This window comes from Sorghum bicolor, chromosome 3 (genome assembly GCF_000003195.3).
Source record: "Sorghum bicolor cultivar BTx623 chromosome 3, Sorghum_bicolor_NCBIv3, whole genome shotgun sequence".
In the NCBI taxonomy this organism is placed as follows: domain Eukaryota; kingdom Viridiplantae; phylum Streptophyta; class Magnoliopsida; order Poales; family Poaceae; genus Sorghum; species Sorghum bicolor.
In genome coordinates, this window is record NC_012872.2 from 10,484,087 (window position 1) to 10,506,860 (window position 22,774).

General features: G+C 50.6%; 4 protein-coding genes across 4 annotated transcripts; 1 reads left to right on the forward strand and 3 right to left on the reverse strand.

The window, feature by feature from the left end:
• Positions 279-2,632, reverse strand: LOC8072414 (putative pectinesterase/pectinesterase inhibitor 22). Its single transcript, XM_002457536.2, has 2 exons — positions 1,500-2,632; positions 279-1,328 (listed from the first exon to the last, which is right to left on the reverse strand). Exons 1-2 carry the CDS (start codon positions 2,599-2,601, stop codon positions 637-639), a joined length of 1,794 nt encoding a protein of 597 aa, XP_002457581.1. The 5' UTR covers positions 2,602-2,632; the 3' UTR covers positions 279-636.
• Positions 10,338-11,206, reverse strand: LOC8072416. The gene has a single exon (XM_002457538.2). It carries the CDS (start codon positions 11,204-11,206, stop codon positions 10,613-10,615), a length of 594 nt encoding a protein of 197 aa, XP_002457583.2. The 3' UTR covers positions 10,338-10,612.
• On the reverse strand, positions 14,162-15,983 carry LOC8072417 (tyrosine decarboxylase 1). Its single transcript, XM_002457539.2, has one exon. The coding sequence runs from the start codon at positions 15,918-15,920 to the stop codon at positions 14,391-14,393; it is 1,530 nt and encodes a 509-aa protein (XP_002457584.1). The 5' UTR covers positions 15,921-15,983; the 3' UTR covers positions 14,162-14,390.
• On the forward strand, positions 20,788-22,461 carry LOC8072418 (tyrosine decarboxylase 1). Its single transcript, XM_002455340.2, has one exon. It carries the CDS (start codon positions 20,834-20,836, stop codon positions 22,340-22,342), a length of 1,509 nt encoding a protein of 502 aa, XP_002455385.1. The 5' UTR covers positions 20,788-20,833; the 3' UTR covers positions 22,343-22,461.

Sequence of the window (22,774 nt, forward strand, 5' to 3'; positions counted from 1 at the left end):
CACTGTGATGAAACCTCCACCAAGCCATGAAATTTGTGCCACTGCGGGTTCAACTGGGGACCGTGAAAGGAGCATTGGAGGGAAAGACTTGTGGTGTTGATAGAAGACAAAGTCGTCCCTCGATTTCAAGACATGGGGCGACCTAAATCTAAAGAGAATATTGCCTTAAGGACTGATTCATCCTAGCTCATTTTAAAATCTAGTGCCAACAAAATTAGAATCATTCCGTACACAATGGACCTCACAACCAAACACATGCTTAGCGATCATACAAACAAGATTGGGATATATCCCTGTTGAATACGATAGAGAGCTGCGACACGGACCCATCTGACTATTTAAGTTCATAGATCAGAAAATAAAATGACTATACTAGATCAATTTACATCTTAGGATCTTCCAACACCAATATAACACAGTAGCATTTACTATAGACATAGTTTCTCAACGCATTACAACCCTAATTTTTACCCACCAAATTAATCAACTTATAAGCTTTGTAATATAGGTATATCCTTATTTTGTGGTTAGTAACTTAATTATAATATAATATAATATATATCCTTATTTTGTGCTTCCTTCCAAGAAAAAAAATACTGTAACCCAATCAACAAACTGCATTGGCGCTGGCCGTCGTCATTTCCTGAAGAGATCGGCCGTGAAGGTGATCCCGGTGCCGGGCAGCCACGCGAGCCCGTCAATGAATCGCCTGACGGTGAACCGGCTGGCGACGGCGGCGTCCATGATCACGTGGTAGCCGGGCCACTTCACTCGGCCCGCGACGCCCGCCCCGGGCCCGTAGTTCTTGTACTCTCCGTAGAACAGCGTGGCGAGGCCCGTGCTGTGGTCCCCTGAGCCGGCAGCGGCCCACTCGAGCCACCCGCGGGCCTGAATTCCAGGGCCCAGGTAGGACTCCATCACGACGACCCGCGAGAAGGGCTTCCACGGGCGGCCCAGGTACGTCGGGTACTTGCCCTCCACCACGCAGCCGTGGAAGGAGAAGCCCGTGTTCTGGTTGGGGTCCTTCCGGCCCTGCGCGGTGACGCTCCCCGTCTGGCCGGGCGCCAGCGGCAGCGTGGCCACCAGGCTCCGCTGCACCACGACGATGCCGTTGCCGAAGACGAAGTCCACGGTGCCGGCGACGCGGCAGTCCCGGTAGAGCTGCCGGAGCGAGTGCGCGTACAGCGTGTCCTGGTGCCCCTCCACCGCCACGCGGAAGAAGGCGGAGCGGTCCGAGTCCACCCGCAGCGCCACCGCCTGGTGCGCCGCCGGCCCCGCCGTGTTCCTGAACGTCAGGTCCCGCGCGACGAACCCGGCGCCGGCCACCGCTGCAAGCATTTCGAACCAAGCAAGGATTATTCAGATTGGGACATGCTTGCAACACGTGCATCCTGCCTCTCGGAACCAAAGTGCATCGTCGTAGTAACTCTGCCGCCGCGTAGCTGAAAATTAGCTAGAAAAAAAGATGGATAGGGGGGGCATGCAGAGCATGAAGTTACCGAAGGTGGCGCTCCGGAAGGTGGTCCAGCCGCTGGAGAAGCTCCGGCTGCCGGAGATGACCGTCTCGCCCATGCCCTCGCCGACGATGACGATGTTGGTCTTCTTCTTCCTCACCTCCACGTTCTCGTGGTACACCCCTCGCTTCACGTAGATCACGTACTTCCGCTTGCTGTGGTTGGGCGCCCGTGCCACCGCCTCGCTGACGGTGCGGTAGCGCCCGCTGCCGTCCTGCGCCACCACGACGTCCACGCGCGTCGACACCCTGCCGGCGCGGGCGCGCTTGGCGACGAGCTCCTCCTCGTCCTGGTCCTGCTTGTCGCCGTCGTCGACCTCGATGTCCATCACCCACGGCGGCAGTTCGTCGCCGGCGCCGCCGCCGGAGGTGCCGTTGTTTTTATTAGTAGGAGGTCCATGGTGCAGCAGCGGCGTGATGCTGCGCAGGCGCTTGTGCATGGCGAGGAGGTTGCTGACCAGCTGCGTGAGCTGCGCTACGGCGGCCTCCACGCGGTGCAGCAGGCGGCCGTCGGTGCCGTGGAAGCCCTCCACGCAGGTGTCCTGGTTGCCGAGCGCAGCGCTGAGCCACGCGTGGAGGTCGTCCTCGGCGCGCCGCGCCGCGGAGCCGCCGCCGCTGGCGTCGGTCTCGGTGTCGGTCTCGGCCATGGCGTCCAGCGCCCACCCGAGCTCGTCGACGGAGTATCCCAGGAGCTCGACGCAGTCGCGCACCGCCATCTCCTCGCGCGGGCGGTTGGACAGCGAGGCGAGTCCGCGGACCGCGCGCACGGCGCCCACGGCCTCGCCGAGCGTGTCGCGGAGCGCGGCGCGGAGGACGGGCACGGGCCCGCTGCCCGCGCCGCCGCGGGCCGTGTCGAGCCGCGACACGCAGGCCTCGCGGTCGCGGCCACCCGACAGGAACGAGACGTTGACGCAGGCCTGGCGCAGCAGCGCGTCCTCGAAGGCCTCCGCCTCACCGGGGCTCTCGAAGGACAGGCCGGCGAACACGGCGCTGGCGTCGGCGCGGCGTGCCATGACCATGAGGAGGAGGAGGACCAAGAGCGTCAGCAGCAGGCAGGGGCAGCTGGTAGCGCTCGTAGACGACGCCATTGCTGAAGCTAAGCTGCATGCGGCTTGGGGAGTGTCCGCGGGGAGTGGCTTGTGCCATGTGCATGAGGCGTGTGTATATAGATGGAGGTATCAGGTGACCGTGTAGTGTTCTCTGTAGCTAGCTAGGTGCGAACGGAGGCAAGGTATAGTTTGTTGGGGAAGGAAGACGAGCACGCGGGGCAAGTCTCTGTGAACCCTTTTACGCTCCCTGGGGAAAGGAGTATAGTTCCTTAATGTGTTTTACTACGTACTGTTTGAACATGGTCCTTGATAAACTTTAGAGCAAATCAAAGCTAGCATTGACTCATGTTTTTCACCAATTAAAAGAGACGGCCGCAGTTAATCAAATGACCATTCAAGATGCAGTAGCTATACTAGCTATAGATGATAGGGGATCCATAAGCATCATCGGTAGTGATCAGCCGAACGATCTTAAGCAAGGGAAGGCGAGGAGTCCGGAGCCCGGACTGACGATGAGGTTGTGCCATGCTTGTTGTGCAATTCACATGCTTCTGCATGCATCAGATGCGCTAGATACTTCCAGAGCTGAAAAAAGAGTGTGCGCAGGGGCCGCCGATCGACCGACCATTGCGCTGCACTCTCGTAGCTTAGCTAGCATGCATGGATAAGCTACCTCAGCTCGTGAGGGCAGCAGTAGATGCACCAACACTCAAGGTGTCTATTCTTCCTTGGTTTTGCTTGGCGGCCAGGGCTTGTGTGGATGCGCTCGATCGAATCGGTGCTGATTCTGGATCCACAGAGTCTTACACTAAGGGCACTTGGCACTTGACACTTGTCACTTTGTCAGTATCACAACTTCATCACAAGCATAATTTGACAGTTGGACGGAATCGTCAAGATGCAAATACAGAGGGGCACGATCGTCCTCGTCCCACTCCCAGCCGGTGGTGTGCCCCGTCTTGAAGACGCATCCTCGGTAAAAGATGAAGCCGCGAGCCCGCGACCACGAGCGACCCTGTTTCGGTTCTTCCCTCAGTGACGTCCGCGCGACGGCGAGCGGCCATTGTCACATAAAACGGGTTCTCGACCCTTGACCCGAGTTCGTTGACCCCGCCGATCTAGTTTTACGAATTTATTTTCGATCCAAAGTGTAAAAATCTCTGGCAAATAACATACCATGTATCACGTACAACGATTCTGTATCTAGACCCCATCAACCCAAAAAATTTGTGACTATGCGAGCGACCCGGCAGGTTTCGGTTCTTCGGACGCGCTGCTGCCCGTGATCGGACGCGCTCGGCAGGCTGCCAAAGGAACTCCGGGGCCGGTCGCCGACTCGCCGGGTAGTTTACCTCGCTCCAATATGTCATCGGAAGTGCTACACTGTGGGTTGTGTGAAGGTGGAGAGCTGCAACCGGTGTCTTGTTCGTTTCGTCGTTTTTACAACCAAGATGGCTTTTGCTGCTGTGCTAACATAGAATCAGAGTTTTAGATTTCGGTGTAAGCAAAAATATCGGAGGGAGCTGGTAAGACCGATAGGCCGATTTTTTGGTCGAAATTTCGCTAAAATTGGTCCAATACTGGTCAAATTTTGGCCAAATTTTAATCAAAATTTACCATACCACTCAATACCGGTCAAAACGGGCCGAAACTGGTTGATACCGTAGAGGGCCGGTAGGACCGACTTGACCGATTTTCGCCGGTTTTCGGCCGGTATTTAGAACTATGCATAGAATACATGGCGAACACGAAGTGCAGGTCAATAGGCATTTCTTCTTGCTGGTAAGCGGAAAATCCTCTAGATATATAATAAGAATTTCAGCCCAAGAAGCGTAGATCTCTTGACCAGGGTTCAAATTTTTTATGAAATTTCACGAATTTCAGTAATTTTGATGGTGAACAAAAGCAAATTCTGAATTCATATTAAAAAGTTATAAAATATTCTTTTAACTCAGAAAATGTAAAACAAGGTTCTTATTTCCTCCTAAAATCATGCTCTAAGGTTCTTATTTTCCCCTAAAATCATGCTCTATTTTCTATGATCTAGGCACCATAATATAGAACATGATTTTAGAAAACATGTGAAGTCTAACATCATGAGCATGTTATTTGCCAAGTCACATACATTAGATCGAGAGTCTAAGAAGTCACACGTAGGCTGCGCACCGGCCTGCCACTGATATGATGGTACAATAAGCCTAAACAAGTCATCGTTGTGATGTCTCTTAGAGAAGATAGTGCTGCTACAAAGTTAAAACACATCATACATATTTTAAATGCAATTAGAACTTGAATAGTTTCTTATTCTAAATTTCCCGTCCATGTCTCGACAGATAAACAATGCATTGTTGTTGAGCTAAGGAACATCAGCTTACATAGCAGGTTGTGTGGTGATTCATGCTACGATCTACAAGGATTTGTCTTGGTCTACCATCCTTAGTTTCATATCGAGCCCTACATTGTTTCATGCCGACGCCATAGACTGTTAACCTCTCCTCCTCTTATTCAGACGTCGTTTCATGCCGGCCGCCACCACCACACCGACATCGGCAGCTCTCTCCATGTCGCACGTTGCGACGTACAGTAGCTTGCATACGGAGGAATTCGGGACTGCCACACCAGCACGTCAAACCGCTTCTCTCCGCGGGCTACGACACCGCCTTCGATGACCTCCATCATCGTCACCGTCGGGAGCTCGCTCCGCGTCATGCCCGGCGACTTGCGCCTGCCGTAGAACAAGCACGGGGCGTTAGGCGCGTCCTTCACCGGCACACTGGGGTAGTAATGCCCGATCTTTTCCTCTGGACGACGAGGTCCCCCAACGGCGGCACCGAGCTGCGGCTCCGTCACTCTCACAATCACTCCGTCGGAGTCGGACACCTTCAGCACGCGGCGCCAGGAGCGCGCGCTCAGATCGGCATGCAGAGCTGCGGCGAGTTTGCTCGCCGCCGCGAACAGAGCACAGTCGGGGATGTTGTCGAATAGTGCCATGGCGATGCGCACCAGCTCCGGGCGCTCCTCCGGGTCCGCGCCGCCGAACGAGAGGGCTTTGAATAAGTACCAGAGCTCCTCCCGGCGCGGCGCGCGCAACCTGAGCGGCGGAACTGTGCCTAGCGCCGAGTGCCTCTCCGTCCTGCTGATGATTATGATCTTCATCTCCCCGTGCGCGCGGCGGCGCATGGACGAGCAGAACCTTCTCCATCTCTCCTCCTCCTCGCCCCCCTCGCCGCCGGCGAGATCAATCACGAATATTGCAGCGGAAGCGGAGTCTATAAAACCTTGATGTTGATGATGATCATGATGGTCATGGCTCTGTAGATCAAGATCGTCACTTCTGAGGTGATGAATCTTGGCGAAGTGACCCCGCACCCTCTCGTCGAGACAGGCATGCTCGAGCAGCGTCCCCTTCCCGACCTCGTGAGGGCCAATAACCGTGAGGACATCGAAATCTTGCGCAGTTGCAGGGTGTAGCAGGAAGCCGATGCTCTGCTCCTTCTCCATCTGCCGGCCAAACATCATGCACCTCTCCATGAACAGGTAGGCGCAGTATGGCTGGCGGTTGAGGCGGGGGCAGGTACCGAGGAGCACGACGAACTCCTCCTTCATGTCGCTCAACGCGGCCTCAAGGGTGTTCACCACGACGGAGACGACCTGCCTGCTGTGTGTGCCCGCCCGTGCGACGACCACTCGCCATGGCATGTGATCTTCTGCTGGGATCGACGACGACGACTCGGCTCATGAAGGCGTCGAGCACGTACGAGCCTCGGCACATCTCTGCGCCCTCAGCTGGCTGAGCTGCAGCAGCATCGCCCGGCCAATGCCGATGGCAGCACTTCCATTGCCATTGCCAATGCCGATGGCCAATGCCCCTCCTAGGCACCTCAAGGTCTCAACCCCTGATTGACTAAACAGCAATGAGCCGTGAGCCTGTGAACGTGGAAGGACGCAGCTCTGCAATTTTATTTGTTCTTGATTGTGGGTGCAGTTACGGTGCCACAGCTCAGTCAGTGTCCAAGTTGCCGGTGACCCCGGTACTGAAAAAGATTGTCTATGTTGAAGCCGGCCGCTAGCCGCCGATGAAAGATATTATTAGGGCGGGTCTGCTAACGGGGTATAACCTGCCCCACACCTGTCCTGTTCCGCTGTGGCGCTGTTGAATACTCACCCAACTCCGTCCAAAAGAGTGTTTTGGCTTGGGGAATCCAGCATCTTCTACGTGTCTCTGTTTTAAATTGTAAGTTATTTTAAGAATCTTGAAGAGTCAAATTATTTTAAGTTTAACTAAATTTATATAATAAAGTAATTATTATTATCATATCAACTAAGTATCATTAGATTCTTTCTTAATTATATTTTCATAGTGTACTCATTTTATATTACAAATCTTAATATTTTTTCTCTATAATTTTGGTCAAACTTAAAAATGTTTTGACTCTCTAAGATTTTTAGAATGACTTATAATTTGGAACAGATTCCAGTGCAACGGATTCCTATCTTATGTTCTATATATGATTTTTAAGAAATCATCCAAAAAATAAATTGGTAGATCAATGAGTTTTCCATGTGACTAAAAAAAGTTGGAAAGATATTTGTTAGGTTCCCTAAAGTTTCTACAACCTCGGTTCTAAAATGTTAAGAAACAGTTTTGTTTTATAAATCCCAGTCTATTTCTAAATTATCTTAACTATTTTTATTTTTTTTCTCTCTTATATATTTACATTATAAACCCTATCATACTCTTTATTTCCCCCACGTATTTCTACCTTTCCTCAAGTTTCACAACAGGAAAAATGAAAATATTTAACCCATAGTTTTCCAGAAGAAGAGGTGAGGCGGGCCGAGATGGTTTCTCTCCTGAATTTTAACAAAATCTTTTGTATAATATTATTAAAAAGGGGCTTGATGGCTCTATTTGAGGATTTCAACTGTGGGACACTACCTCTTCACAACTTAAACTTTAGGACAATTATTCTTGTACCAAAAACTAATGAAGCGAAACAAATTCAACAATACAGACTCATGTGTTTGTTAAATGTTAGCTTCAAAATATTTACCAAAGTAGCCACTAACAGAGTTACAAGCGTAGTTTTTTCTCGATCAGGTGTATAAGTAGGCAAAATGCCCAAGTTACACAAGCGATCCATGTGCGTATGGGGTGATCCATGGCGTTGTCATGGACTCCTAGCATGCATACCGCACGCTACGACTCGGGGCTGCCGACATGGAGGGCTACGCCAGCAGCGCCGCCCACCTCGCCTCACTCCTTATGCAAGGCGCCCTCTAGCCCCAACGATGTCGTGTTCGAGCCTAGCTTGGTGCGATGCTTGGAGGTGGCGGTGGCTCACCCGTGACCCTATGCAGTGACGGCGACTGCTGCTCACCTGCGTGTCCACGGTGCCAGTGCGCGGAGGCGGTGGCTCGCCAGTGCCCCTATGAGGCAGCGTCAGTGGGCTCTCACACCTTCCTGTGCACAGCGGCTGTGGTGCAAATGAGGGAGAAGATAATCATTTTCAAATTAATACCTCATGAAGTTTTGTAAATATTTGTGTAGGTTATGTGTCTAGGTAGTTTTGTTGATAACCCCGCTAATCTTTTATTTTAAGCAATCAAGTATTAAGCAATCAAGTCTTATCTCTGCACGTGGGCACATATATACCCATTTGGATGAATATGAGGCTTAGATACAGTTTAAGGATCGGAATGACATATTTTTCAGAAACCGGGATAACACAACCCTATAAGTTCAAGGACCAACCATGTACCTTTTTTTATTAATAAGAATTTCATTCCAAGAAGCCTCCCTTGACTTCTTAAGTATACAAGTGAACAAAGAACAACGCCTAGTGAATAGCATCACATTACCAATCCCAGTTCACAGACTCATATTACGGCCTTGTTTACTTCCAAAAAATTTTGCAAAATAGAAAATAATAGTACTTTCGTTTGTATTTAATAAATATTGTCCAATTATGGACTAACTAGGCTCAAAAGATTTGTCTCGTCAATTCCGACTAAACTGTGCAATTAGTTTTTATTTTTATCTATATTTAATACTCCATGCATACGTCTAAAGATTCGATGTGACGGGGAATCTGAAAAATTTTGCAAAATTTTTGAGGAACTAAACAAGGCCTAACCATTGAGCACACGGTAGCAAAGAACAAGAACAGAACAGCAGCCACCAGTCCGTTGCGTGGTAGGTACGCTAAGCTGAGATTGTCACTATATGCTGATGATGCTGTCATTTTCCTCAATCCGGTACAAGAAGAAGTCCGTGCACTTCTCAGCATCTTGGAGCAGTTTGGAAATGCGAGTGGCCTTAAGCTAAATCTCGCGAAATGTATGGTCGCGCCCATCAGATGTCTGGGAATTGATGTGGACCACATTCTTGAGCCATTTGCAGGTCAAAAAGTATCCTTCCCAATAAGGTACTTAGGACTGCCAATTACATTAGGCCGCCTCAAATTGGTGCACCTACAGAATGTCTTGGACAGAGCAAAAACGAAGATGGCAAGGTCGTCTCCTTAATATAGCTGGACGGCGTGAGCTGGTGCGTTCAGTCCTGAGTGCAATCCCAATCTATCTTCTTTCAGCACTCAAGGTTCCAAAAGAATTCCTGAAAGATATAGATAAAGCACGTCGCCGATTTCTGTGGGCTGGTGACAGTGAATTAACAGGCAGCAAATGTAAGGTGGCCTGGAGTCTAGCCATGAAGCCTATTGAATTTGGAGGGTTAGGCATCCTAGACCTGGAGAAATTCAGCCGGGCACTTCGTCTCCGGTGGTTATGGTATGCTTGGGCAGAGCCCCATAAAGCATGGCTGGGAACGACACTTCCGATCGACGATGTCGACGCTGCCCTTTTTGCGGCAGCAACCACAATCTCTCTACGGAATGGACAAAAAGCTTTGTTCTGGCACTCTAGCTGGGCACATGGTCGACCTCTGCTGCTCCGTTTCCCGCTGCTGTACGGTCATAGCAGAAGGAAGAACAGAACAGTGCATGATGCTATACAGAATGGCAAATGGATCAAAGACATCGCCTAAAGTCTGAACAATGACCTTCTCGCTGAATTCTTTGGGCTCTGGAATGTGTTGCAATCCTTGGAACTTAACCTGGACACCCCTGAGGAAGATCAAATTTGTTGGAAGCTCGACCCTTCCGGGAAGTATACTGCAAAATCTGCATATAACATCCAATTCAGCGGCTGCATACTCTCCAATTTTCCTAGGCTGATATGGAAGGCATGGGCACCTCCAAAATGCAAATTTTTTCTCTGGCTACTATTACAGGATCGCCTATGGACAGCGGCAAGACTGCAGGTGCGCGGCTTGGAAAACAATTATTTCTGTGGCTTATGCGTTCGGAACTTGGAGACTATCACACACCTATTCATCGACTGTCCCTTCTCCCGGACTGTATGGGACCGAGTAGCTACCTGGAGTAACTGCAACAACCTACAACCGGTTCAGTGGGGCGAAACAAGAGACGTCGAAGATTGGTTCCAAGTGATGATTGATCGCGGGAGCAAAAAGGGCCACACACTGGCCATCCTCACCCTATGGTGCATCTGGAATCGGCGAAATGCTGCTGTCTTCAACAACAAGACTTGCACGGCGGAACAAGTCTTTGGCCAAATCAGCGAAGAAGTCTTCTTATGGGCTAATGCTGGTGGAAAAGCCCTTAGATCCCTCTTTGTTGGCCACAACTTTGGGAGAATATAGCTAATTGTATTTTTTTCTCCGGTAGCAGTCTGCTGCTGTGGGCTGCGCCTCTCGCGCCTATGCTGTAAAACTCTTACCCCCTCTTATCAATATATGGCCGGGTAACCGGACCTTTAAAAAAAACAAACAGCACATCAGGCCAAAAAAAAAAAGTTCCTAAAACAATCACACAGTTACTACTAGCAAACTGTATTGAAGATAAGCGGTCTGCGCCAAGACGACGGGGAGCTTGTCGACGTGCTGGTACACGGTGACGATGATGGCAACGATGGCCACGACGGCGGCCCAGATGACGTTGACGAGCTAGGTCCACGGCGAGCGACGACGTCACGGCGAACGTGAGCAGCAGCACGTGGCCGGACGAGGAGCAGCAGGGCACAGGGAGCGCGCCCACCTGGGTAACCTGTCGAGGCGCAGGTACTTGGTGGCGACGGCGAGCACGGCCATGACGGCGGCCCAGATGCTGAGGTCCATGGCGAGCGACGTGCGCGGCTGCGACGTGACGAACGTGAGCACGAGGCTGGAGTAGGCCACCAGGAACGCGAGCTGCACGAAGCGCGACCGCGCGGGCACCCCCGTGATGAGCCCCACCGTGAGCATCATCGAGGTGCCGAACCCGGCCCAGCTCGCCGCCATGAACAGCCAGTACCGCCGCCGGTGCTTGTCCCGCATGATCGGGTCGCCGGCCACGTGCCCCGCGCCGTCGTCCGCCTGCCAGTACCCGCCGGGGATGTTGGTGCCCAGCTGGTACGTCAGCGCCGTGATCAGTGTCGCCACCACCAGCAGCGTGTCCGCTTCAGTCGCGCCGAAGTTCGGTGCGTGTGCGAGCACGCCACCATCGCCGCCGCCGGCATTCGGCGGCGGCCCTTCCTCTTGTACTAGGGAGGGCTCACCCTCACCATTGCCGCCGGCGCCGTTCATCTATCCTGCTCTCGCAGCTAGCTCTTCTTGCGTGACCAGAGCGCAAGATTTCAATGTAATAAGCTCTCGACGTTGAGCATCTCTTGAACCTTGCGTGCATATTTATATGTATAGGAGGAGATGCATTGCGTCCTGATTGGAAACCCTTGTTGATACCCATGGAATGGAAGAGGTAGTATTAGGTCTTGTTTAGATTTTTGAAAACTTTTTGAATTTCGCTTTTGTAGCACTTTCGTTTGTTTGTGATAAATATTGTCCAATCATAGACTAACTGGATCAAAAGATTCATCTCGCGATTTGCAGTTAAATTGTGTAATTAATTTTTGTTTTTATTTATTTTAATGTTTTATGCATATGCCGTAAGATTCGATACGACGGGGAATCTTGAAATTTTTTTTTTTTTGGGTGAAGTAAACAAGGCCTTTAGAGTAGTTGCCTTGAAGGTCGCGGGAAGCACGACTGAACTGCGAGGGGAATGGTTGACTGACTGACCTGATGCTCTGCTCCGTCAAGAGCTAATAACTAGGCAAAGTCCTCGCCAATGTCGTCGGTTCTTTTGCCTGTTTGTTCATGTACTACTCTGCTATCGCCTTCTTGCTCCTTGGTTTCCGTGAAGTAAAGAGATGCTGTAATAACAATTGAAATTTAATACTAAAAGATTGAAAGGGAATGTTTAAGGTAGATGATGTGCAAGTTCTTGTGCAGCGCCTCTACTTTACGCGGCTTTACGCGTTTATGTTATAAAAAAAAAACTTTACACGTTTAAGGCAGCCGTCTGGTACCTACCATTCGGTTGTTTTATTGATGAAATTGTTAGGCTATAGAATACAGAATGATTTCACAGAATAAAACTCGACCTTTCTTCAAAAAGGGAAAGAAAAACTTCTAGAGATTGTAAGCCCACATCATATGAACTAGTTCAACTTGACATGCATTCCTTGACTACAACTATTTTTCTAGCTACAACACGTAGGGCTGTCCTTTGCCTAAGAGAATATTTCAGAGGCTTTTATATGTATGTCATTATAAAAGTTGATAATTATCTACAAGCCATTAAAAAAGTTGAGCTCTCATCTTCGAACTTTTTTGCCCTCTACGCCACTTCCGTCAGATTTGACTCTAATGGTGTTAAACTGCAGGTATAAAAAGTCAAAAATACCCTCATGTCTAAATATTCAATTAATTTTTTTAAGCATCTAAACAATTTTAAATAAAAAAACTCAAAACTAGAAAGTCGTAGATCTCGTCGAGATAATATAAAAAATATTTTTATTTGATTTTGTATAAAAATATTTTTTCTAAGACATATTAATCATATCAAATCATATATTTTTTGTATGAAATTCAATAAAAATAATTTTTATACAGAACTTATGTATTGTCGAGAAGGGGACCGGTGATGGGGAGGGGTGCAACGGGTGCAGCTTATGATAGGGAAGAAAGAGAAGGGATAAGGTTGGGTCTCTCTGCATTTCTATACCTACCTAATAATAAAGAGGTAAAATTTCAGCCTATTTTTTATTGTGGTTATTTTTTTGATCTGCTCTATCCATAAAGAGATAAAATTTACGTCTCCTATTAGGTAGCACGCTGCCACATAGTTCGGTCCGGACCACAGACTTCTGCCCTCCACAGAAAGAAAAATGAATCAACGAAATCAGATGGGGTGCACCCCGTCACTGTCTCTGGGCTCGCCGGCCAGGGAGCCCACGCCGTCGCCTCCCTCCTGTGCGCTCACGGACTATGTCTTCCATGCGCGCCCACCAGGTGCATCTGCGCCGCTGTGCCTAGCTGCAAGGCCTCCGAGCCCCATGAATCTGATAGAGTAGATGGCGACGAGATAGGGTTGGAAGCAGAGAAAGAGAGGAGAGGATGGCGGGCTCCTGGCCAAGCGGCGCAAGGAGACGGGCGGCCGGCCACGATGCATCGCGAGGCAAGCAGTCTGTGTTTGACTGTTTGAGGCATTAGGCATAGGAGACAGGGACAGGATAAGGTGTGAAAAACAATTGGGCCTGCAACGGTCATGAGCTATCTTTTTTTATTTTTTCATCATTTCTCATTTTGATTTTTGCGCCGGTCATTCTAAGTTGCCTATTGGCTGGATACGTGTTGTCATTTTCTTTCTGTCATTCCAGATTAAGATGATCTAGAAAAATGATAACAAAACGTATGAGATCAAGAGGCACGGCTGCCTAGGTTCTTTATAAAAGCAAACTCAATAATAAAATTAGACGCTTAGCTTAATTCAAGTTGTAAGAGTTAAAGCTATCTATAAGCCTCGCATGCCTTAAGCCTCTTTCGATTGAAACATATTTGTCCATGCAAGCAATCCTAGCCCTAGACAAACAACTTAGACACATGGGATGGGAGCCATGGCTGGATTGGCCAGTTTCCCAAGCTTTAATAAATAGGTTGTGTGTCCAGGATCCTTTGTTTTTAAGCATGTTTCAGTTAAAGCAGTATGACCCAAATATAATCTTAAGATCAATTAAGAAACATGACATAACAATTAATTTCTGAGCCTCTCATATTCAATATGTTAAGCCTATAGAGTTAAAGCAGTATGACCAAAATATAATGTTAAGATCAATCGAGAAACATGACATAATAATTAATCTTTGAGCCTCTCACATTCAATGCATTAGAACAAGGTGTACCAAGGCATGATATAAAGTCAGGATGTAAGATGCTGGAATACATAACATGACTATTGAATTGTTGAACTACAAATCATCCACTTAGAGATTCTGAACCCCGTTGCAACGCACGGGAATTTTTGCTAGTTGTGAACAAATTGACATACATTTGTCTAAGATCTGCGATCCATAAAACAAAAGTTATGTTATCCACAAATTACATCAGACTGACTAATAAAGTCATTGTAGATGTAGTAATAAGACTTTTTAAAAATAGTAAAAAACTGTGTAAATATATTATTTCTAAATGTCACCTAGACCTAAACATTGATTAAAAGCATTCCACTTAAGCACACAATAATCGTCGAATTTATTAAGCACATCACACTTTATGATTGAACAAAATAATCGTCGAAAAATTGACAGAAGAAAATACATAGCCTACCCGAGATAGTAAGAGTTGGAAACAAAACAGTAGGAGAACATCGTGCACGTGAGCATGCTTAATGCAGAGGTCCAGGTCCGTGCTCGCCACGACGGAGAGATCGCTAGAGCTCGTTACGCTGGATAGTGCTGTGTCTGTGTAGAACCTCAGCGGCTATTGCCTGCAGCAGGTCCCACACCTCCATGACGTGCTGCAGCTCCGTCGAGGCGCCGCCCACAGCTAGCCGGATCACGAACTTGCCGTCCACCACGAAGTGCGTCATGAAAGCCCGCCCGCTCGCGTTCACCGCCGCGAGGAGGTCCCGGTTCACGTGGTTCGTGTCGTCGTCGTCGTCGTCCCGGCCGGACCGTGGTGCGAGGCGGAAGCATACCAGGGAGAACCTCCTCGGGGCCACCACCTCGAAGCGCTCGTCGGCCGCCACCCTCTGCTCGAACCACTTGGCTGCTGCGACGTGCCGACGGATGTGCGCACGCATGCCAGCCGCACCGTACCGCCGCAGTATGACCCAGAGCTTAATGGCACGGAACCGGCGCGTCATGGAGATCTGCCAGTCCTTGTAGTCTACGGCGGCCGGCGTTCCTGCGCCGCCGTCTTCCGCGCCGACGTTCTTGAGGTACTCCGGATCGGTGGACAGCGCCGAGATCAGGTCACGGGGTCTTGCCACCCACAGGCAGCAGCAGTCCATGTTGGTAAGGAACCACTTGTGCGGGTTCATGCTCACCGAGTCGGCGAGCTCCGCGCCGTCGAGGTAGTCCTGGAACTCCGGGCAGATGGCCGCGCTGCCGGCGTACGCTGCGTCAAGGTGCACCCACATGCCGTGGCGGCGCGCCTCCTCCCCGATCTCGCGAACGGGGTCGACGGCGCCGAGCCCCGTCGTGCCCACCGTGGCGCAGAGGTAGAGCGGCACCAGCCCGAGGCCGACGTCGCGGTCGACGGCGGCGCGGACGGCTTCCGCGGTGAGACCGTACCCTGAAGCCGCCGACGTCTTGATGACCCGGAAGTTCGACGGTGGGATCCCGACGAGCCGGGCGCCCTTCTGGAACGTGGCGTGCGTCTGGTCGGAGGCGTAGACCACCAGCCTGGCGATGGCCTCGTGCCCGAGCCTACCCAGCGCGCCGTCCCGCGCGGCGGCGAGCGTGCACACCACGGCCTCGCACGTGCTCCCCTGCAGGACGCCCCCGCCGCCGCCGGAGAAGAGGAACCGGCGCGGCAGGCCGAACAGCCGCGCCATCCAGTCGACGACGACGCTCTCGAGCTCCGCGGCGGCCGGCGACGCGGCCCACACGAAGGGCACGACGTTGAGGCCGACCGACAGCATCTCCCCCGCGAGCCCAGCGGAGCTGGCGTTCATCGGGAAGAAGGCGAAGAACCGGGGGCTCTGCCAGTGGGTGAGCCCCGGCAGGATGTCCCGCCTCACGTCCTCCAGTATGTGCTCCATCGGCTCGCCGTGCTCTGGCGCGGCCTCGGGGAGCAGCTTGCGGACGCGGCCTGGCTCCATGTCGGCCGCCCGCACCGGGAACTTGTCCACGTCGCGGTAGTACTCGGCGAGGAAGTCTAGAATCGCCTGCGAGTCGCCGGCGATGGCGTGAGGGTCCAGTGGCTTCATTGGCAAGTCCAGTGGCAAGCTGCCCATCGCCGCGACGACAAGTTAATCTAGCAGAGGCTTGTGGTTCCGGGAGAAGATGTATTCTAGGCGTGTTTGTGTCGGCTTCAGTTGTGCATGCAGTGGCCTATATATATAGTGCGAGTGCGAACACGCAGGGCTGTGCACGCTGAAACAAACTTGCATGATTTGGCAAGCATGTATCTCTGCCGCGGCACGATCGGGGAGAAGATCGGACAGGGACACGAGGGGATGGACCCCTTGGATATGTAGATCTGGAACTGGAACCATTAACGAGCTCCATCAGTTTTGTCAGAAATACACACTCATCATCAGTGATCAGGTCTCATGGCGTGCGCAAGCGCAACGGTGCACACCGCACCTCAGGCCCCAACCCCCAAGTGATGTCCGATTCCAACGTGTTCCCCATGTAGTACTAGTTGTTTTGAGCTGTCGTCACAAGTGTCATCTGTAACTGTAAATGGCTATTGGAAGACGAACCACGAGATAGGAGGTCTGGAAATTGTTTATTGGCATTGCTGTCCACCACTCAACTACCCAGTCATAACGAAAGGAGATCTGAATTAAAAGCTAGTATATGATAAATAACTTTTCTACTTCACCGGCACCGGCATATGGTTGTTATGCTCGGTAACGAAACATATCTTAAGTCAAATTTTTAAATTTTGACCAAATTTCTAAAAAATACTAAGATTTATAGTATCAAATTAGTATCATTAGATTCATTATAAAATATATTTTCATATAATGCTCATTTTATATCATAGATATTGCTATTTTTTTCTATAAAGTTAGTCAAACTTAAAAAAGTTTGACGGACATAGTTTCTACGAATTGATTCTTTCGTGGACGAGGGAGTATTATGATAGTATTTTGGTATTATGATAGTATTTTTTTCGACAAGATGGCAAAAGTTTTATATTCATTTTTTTATAAGACGGCAAAAAGTTTTTGTCGTAAATTTTATTAGACGATAGAAAAAAATAGAACTGTACAAACAAAGTAAAAACAAAAACCTTTTACAACGTGAACACATGACTTCAAACCTCGACTCTACTTTGCGTAATTAGAACAAGCTCAATGTATACAGCAAAATCAAACCAGTCCATAAAAAGAGGCCAAGAATCAGCAGTCCTTTAATAGGCCAGTCTCAATGCATAGTTTCATAACACAGTTATCAAGACTATAAACTAGGTAACCGAGCCACATGAGTTTTATGGGGATGAAATTCCTCTCTTATCTGATGAAACTCCTTCATTTAATGACCCTGCCAAGTCAGCAATTTTGCTTATGTGGCACCCTATTTTAATGTGCATGACACTCTCATGAAACATGTATTGAGACTAGCCTATTGTCTCTTCCACAATGTATAGCCGGTAAGGTAGGGCCCATTTAAAAGTTAAAAAATCCCTATCCTCCGTTGCATCTTCTTCCTCGTTCCTCGCCTGCATCTTCTTGCTCGGCGGGTGGCGCTAAGGTTGAAAACGGACGGAAACGAACGGAAAATCGCTCTATCGTTTTCATTTTCATATTCTTAGACGAAAACGGAAGCGGAAGCCAGACAACCGGGAGCGAAAACGGTAGCGGGATAAACGGTAATACGAAAACGGGTAAATACGATCGGAAAATAGACGGAAACGAGCGGTAAGCGAAAAATTGAACCGGAACATGTAAAGCTGCATATGATAGCGCAAATACAGAGACCAAAATGCAATACGAAATATCAAATATGCACTGACCAGTGACTAGTGACCACAATAATACAATACCACATATCCATATTCCATAGATCACAATTAACATAAATATGAATTATTCATACATCGCATAAGAACATATCCATAGTCCATAGATCACAATTCACACAAATATGAATTATCCATACATCACATAAGACAAGAAACATTTTAGGTCATATTGGGCTTGGGGACTATGTTGGGCTACTTTCCCGTTTTTATGAAAAATGGGATAGAAAACGGGATATCCCGGTAAAAAACGGGATTCCGCAAATACGGACGGACAAACGCTCTACCGTTTTCGATCCTGCTCCCGTTTTAATCCGTCCCATTTTTGATCCCGTTTCCATTTATCCCGTAAAAAACGAAAACGAACGAGAAAATACGGTATACGGTTGCGGACAAAACGGAATCTATCCCGTCGGGCGGCACGGATGGCCAGACACGCAGTCTCGCGGGCGGCGCGAATGGCCGAGGCGGACATGCCAAGCTAATGGACTGCACAGACGACCAGCCGGTGAGCTACAAGGCGCACGGAGCTATCGGTGCCGCGAGCGCACGATGACCTCCCCATGGCGCAAGGCGTCAGATGCCGGTCCTCTTCATCTCGCGGGATGGGCTAATGGCCGGCGCGGTGACCTCGCGGGCAGTGCGGTAACAAAGGAAGCACATGGAGGTGGGTGCTGGTCGGGCTGGTCAGCAAAAGGAGAGAAAACAAAGTCTGTCTATCTAGCAACCATGTGTTTCATACACTTTGAACACATGAATTTTTTTTTACCATAGGGTGAAGATCCAACAGTCTTCACCTTTCTTCTACCTCCAGCCTCTAGCCTTCTTCTACCTCCGGACAATCACAAATCACAGATTAAAGATCACATATCACACATCACATAAAACAAATTTTTTCTATGAAAGGACAAATCACAAATCACCGAGGAGGAGGAGGAGGAGAGGCCTACTGTGGCCGGATCTGCCGCCGCCGCCGGCGAAACTGTCGCCACCGCTGCTGCCATGGCTGGTGCCGGCGGGCGCGGGCACTAGAGGCGTGTCGGGCATGGACGCTGGGAGACGCGTCGAGCATGGACGTTGGGAGGCGTGTGCCCGCCGTTGGCGCCGTAGGGAGGCGCGCCGTCGCCGGACGTGGGCGCTGGGTGCTCGCCGACAACGGAGGAGGAAGGAGTGCAGCCGCATCGGGAGGGAGGCGACAGTCGAGAAGGAGGGAGGAAAGAGGCGCATGAGGGAGGGAGGGAGAGAAATTGGACGTGGCCCTAAAGTCATAGACACAGAAAAAACCATTAAAAACACATGGGTGTTGTATAACATTACTGTTTTTTATTACTATATAGCCGTCAGTCTATAAGAGCAAGCGCAATGTGTTCAGCCGAACCGGTCTATAAAGATGGGGCCCACAGCAGGTGGCAGTAACTAAAGTTCTGTATAAAAATTATTTTTATTGAATTTTTATGTAACATTAGAATGGGAAAGCTAGTAACATAATACAAAAATAAATGACCACTGTCAAAACTAAATATATTTAGAGTTGTAAAATACAAGTAATATATACCAAATCAATGCGTAAAAAATAAGGAGGAAACTGAGATTACTTTGCTAGCAAAGATCTAAAGATCAAATCCAAGTTTTTAAGGCTAAATTTATGGATTAGTAGAGATTGGGCGGGTAGAGGAGAGCAAGAACCCGAAAAAGAGGTATAACAAGAAGACCATGGTCGAGCAGGGAAGCTGAGGGGTGATTCTTAAATCAGAGCTCGGAGCCACAGATCTTGGCTACGAGCTCGGCGCCAAGATATGTGACTCCGAGCTCGGAGCCAAGATCTGTGGCTCCGAGGTAGTGCCATGTCATCGCCACATATGCTGCCACTTTGTACGCGAGTAACCACCTTGGAACCAAGATCTGTGGCGCCGAGATGTGTAACCTCGGAACCACGAGTCCTGGCGCCGACTCACTGGGTCCAAACATGAGTTTAAGTTTTAGAGGGGGTTAAATGTGAATTTTTTTCAAAAAAGGCTAAAAAGTAAAAAAAAAAATTGGGTTGCCATGTTGCATCCCTAGAACTGAACCTTGCCCCCTCCTTTTATAGTTGCAAGGAGAGGCAGAGTTTACATATATGTGCAATGTACCGTTTCTGTTGGATCTGAGGCCATGCGGAGGTATGCCGCAGTACTGTAAAGGGATGGCATCCATCCTTTGGCTGTTGTAGGCATTCATGGTAGTAGTAGTGCGAGGCGTGCCCTCCTGTGTAGACGTCGTGACGAGCCATGCTTATCCTATAAGTGAGATGCCTAGCCCTGTGGTTGGCGTGCCAACCCCCTGTTCTGAGACCCTCTGGATTGGGAGTCGTGCCCTAAACTCTCACGAGCTCGTGGGTATAGGGGCTTGGATTGATGCTTGTATGTCTGCATAGGTCTCTGCCATACGCATAGTGAGCACCATGCCTTGCCCTGTGTAGTTGTAGTCGTGGTGGAGATTTGACCCCCCCCCCCCTCCCCATGTCTTGTCCGGCTGTACCACAGTCTCGTTGTGGGATCGTAGCTGACGTCATAAGAGGCCTCGAGCGCACCAATGGAAAGAAAGCGTCCGAGCCCTGGGGTCGGGCGAGTCAGAGATTTTTGGCTCTTACCTCGCTCGAGGCCCCGTTGTCAGGTCTCTGACAAGACGGACAATAGATTAGTCTCGCTTGCGCCCGAGGCCTCGTCATTGAGTCTAGGGCGGGACAGAGAATGGATGTTTAGTTAGCTTGGCCTCTTATCGAGACAAGTAGAGGGGGGCTTTAGTCCTCTTCTTTGGATACCTCAGATTGTAGTATCCAACAAATTATTTGACCCTATAAGCAAACGACCTTTATCTTTAGTTAACTCTAACACTAATGGACTATCTAGCCAGCCTAGACCTTGGACTATTAGATGAAGTTGTTTTACCAAACGGTCCTAGCTACCTGAGCAAATCTGTCCTAGAGAATAGAAGTTGTTTTGGTTAGAGCCAGAGCTCTACCAAACGGACCTAGGCGTGCTTCCCAAATCATGAACGTTTGTTCCAGCGCGTATAGCCTGCGTGTTCGCACTATATATAAGCCACTGCATGCACAGTTCAAGCCGACACAAACACGCCGAATACATCAATTTCTCCAGGAACCTGAAGCTTCTGCCAGATTAACTTATCGGCGCTGCGATGGGCAGCTTGTCACTGGACATGCCAATGAAGCCACTGGACCCCCACGCCATCGCCGGCGACTCGCAGGCGATTCAAGACTTCTTGGCCGAGTACTACCGCAACGTCGACAAGTACCCGGTCAGGGCGGCGGACCTGGAGCCAGGCCGGGTGCGCAAGCTGCTCCCCGACGCCGCGCCAGAGCACGGCGAGCCGATGGACCACATACTGGAAGACGTGAGGCGCGAAATCCTGCCGGGGCTCACCCACTGGCAGAGTCCTCGCTTCTTCGCTTTCTTCCCGGCTAACGCCAGCTCCGCTGGGCTCGCGGCGGAGATGCTGTCGGTCGGCCTCAACGTCGTGCCCTTCGTGTGGGCCGCGTCGCCGGCTGCCGCGGAGCTCGAGAGCGTCGTCGTCGACTGGATGGCGCGGCTGTTCGGCCTGCCGCGCCGGTTCCTCTTCTTCGGCGGCGGCGGTGGCGTCCTGCAGGGGAGCACGTGCGAGGCCGTGGTGTGCACGCTAGCCGCCGCGCGGGACCGCGCGCTGGGTAGGCTCGGGCACGAGGCCATCGCCAGGCTGGTGGTCTACGCCTCCGACCAGACGCACGCCACGTTCCAGAAGGGCGCCCGGCTCGTCGGGATCAAGCCGTCGAACTTCCGCGTCATCAGGACGTCGGCGGCATCCGGGTACGGTCTCACCGCGGAAGCCGTCCGCGCCGCCGTCGACCGCGACGTCGGCCTCGGGCTGGTGCCGCTCTACCTCTGCGCCACGGTGGGCACGACGGGGCTCGGCGCCGTCGACCCCGTTCGCGAGATCGGGGAGGAGGCGCGCCGCCACGGCATGTGGGTGCACCTCGACGCAGCGTACGCCGGCAGCGCGGCCATCTGCCGGGAGTTCCAGGACTACCTCGACGGCGCGGAGCTCGCCGACTCGGTGAGTATGAACCCACACAAGTGGTTCCTTACCAACATGGACTGCTGCTGCCTGTGGGTGGCAAGACCCCGTGACCTGATCTCGGCGCTGTCCACCGACCCGGAGTACCTCAAGAACGTCGGCGCAGACGACGACGTCGCGGGAAAGCCGGCCGCCATAGACTATAAGGACTGGCAGATCTCCATGTCGCGCCGGTTCCGTGCCATCAAGCTCTGGGTCATACTGCGGCGGTATGGTGCGGCTGGCATGCGTGCGCACATCCGTCGGCACGTCGCAGCAGCCAAGTGGTTCGAGCAGAGGGTGGCGGCCGACGAGCGCTTCGAGGTGGTGGTCCCGAGGACGTTCTCCCTGGTTTGCTTCCGCCTCGCACCACGGGTCGGCCGGGACGACGACGACGCCACGAACCACGTGAACCGGGACCTCCTCGCGGCGGTGAACGCGAGCGGACGGGCGTTCATGACGCACTTCGTGGTAGACGGCAAGTTCGTGATCCGGCTAGCTGTCGGCGGCGCCTCGACGGAGCTGCAGCACGTCATGGAGGTGTGGGACCTGCTGCAGGGCAAGGCCGTTGAGGTTCTACAGCACTATCAAACCTAAGCTCTATAGCTCTCTCCATATCGTAGCGAGCAGGGAGCTTTGCATAAGCATGCTCACGAGCAAGATTTGCTCGTACTGTTTGTTTCCGGCTCGTACTATCTCTGGTAGCTATGTGTTCTCTTCTGTCAAAGTTTCGACGGTTATTTTGTTCAATCGAAGCGTGGTGCGCTTAATAAATTTTGAAGATTATTGTGTGCCGAAGTGGAATGCTTTTAAGCAATGTTTATACTATAAGTGAAAAATATGAAATTACTCAAGTTCGGACCTTGACTAATGGTCGGCATTCTTATTCTCTATTACCAAGCAATATCACTTTTCAGTCTTAATTACTGAAGATTGTTGAGAATGTCAAATTCATGTGGTAGCAAAGAAAAACTGGAGTATGTATCTTGAGCTTTTTCTCTTGTGTTTTAGAAAGTGGGGAGTAGAGGC

What these genes read in the sequence shown, in the direction of transcription:
- LOC8072416 (XM_002457538.2), bottom strand. Translation starts at nt 11,206, where the DNA reads ATGAACGGCGCCGGCGGCAATGGTGAGGGTGAGCCCTCCCTAGTACAA.
- LOC8072417 (XM_002457539.2), bottom strand. Translation starts at nt 15,920, where the DNA reads ATGGGCAGCTTGCCACTGGACTTGCCAATGAAGCCACTGGACCCTCAC.
- LOC8072418 (XM_002455340.2), top strand. Translation starts at nt 20,834, where the DNA reads ATGGGCAGCTTGTCACTGGACATGCCAATGAAGCCACTGGACCCCCAC.
- LOC8072414 (XM_002457536.2), bottom strand. Translation starts at nt 2,601, where the DNA reads ATGGCGTCGTCTACGAGCGCTACCAGCTGCCCCTGCCTGCTGCTGACG. An exon ending in CTTCCGGAGCGCCACCTTCG is followed by an intron (nt 1,329 to 1,499) that starts GTAACTTCATGC and finishes AAATGCTTGCAG; the next exon opens with CGGTGGCCGGCGCCGGGTTC.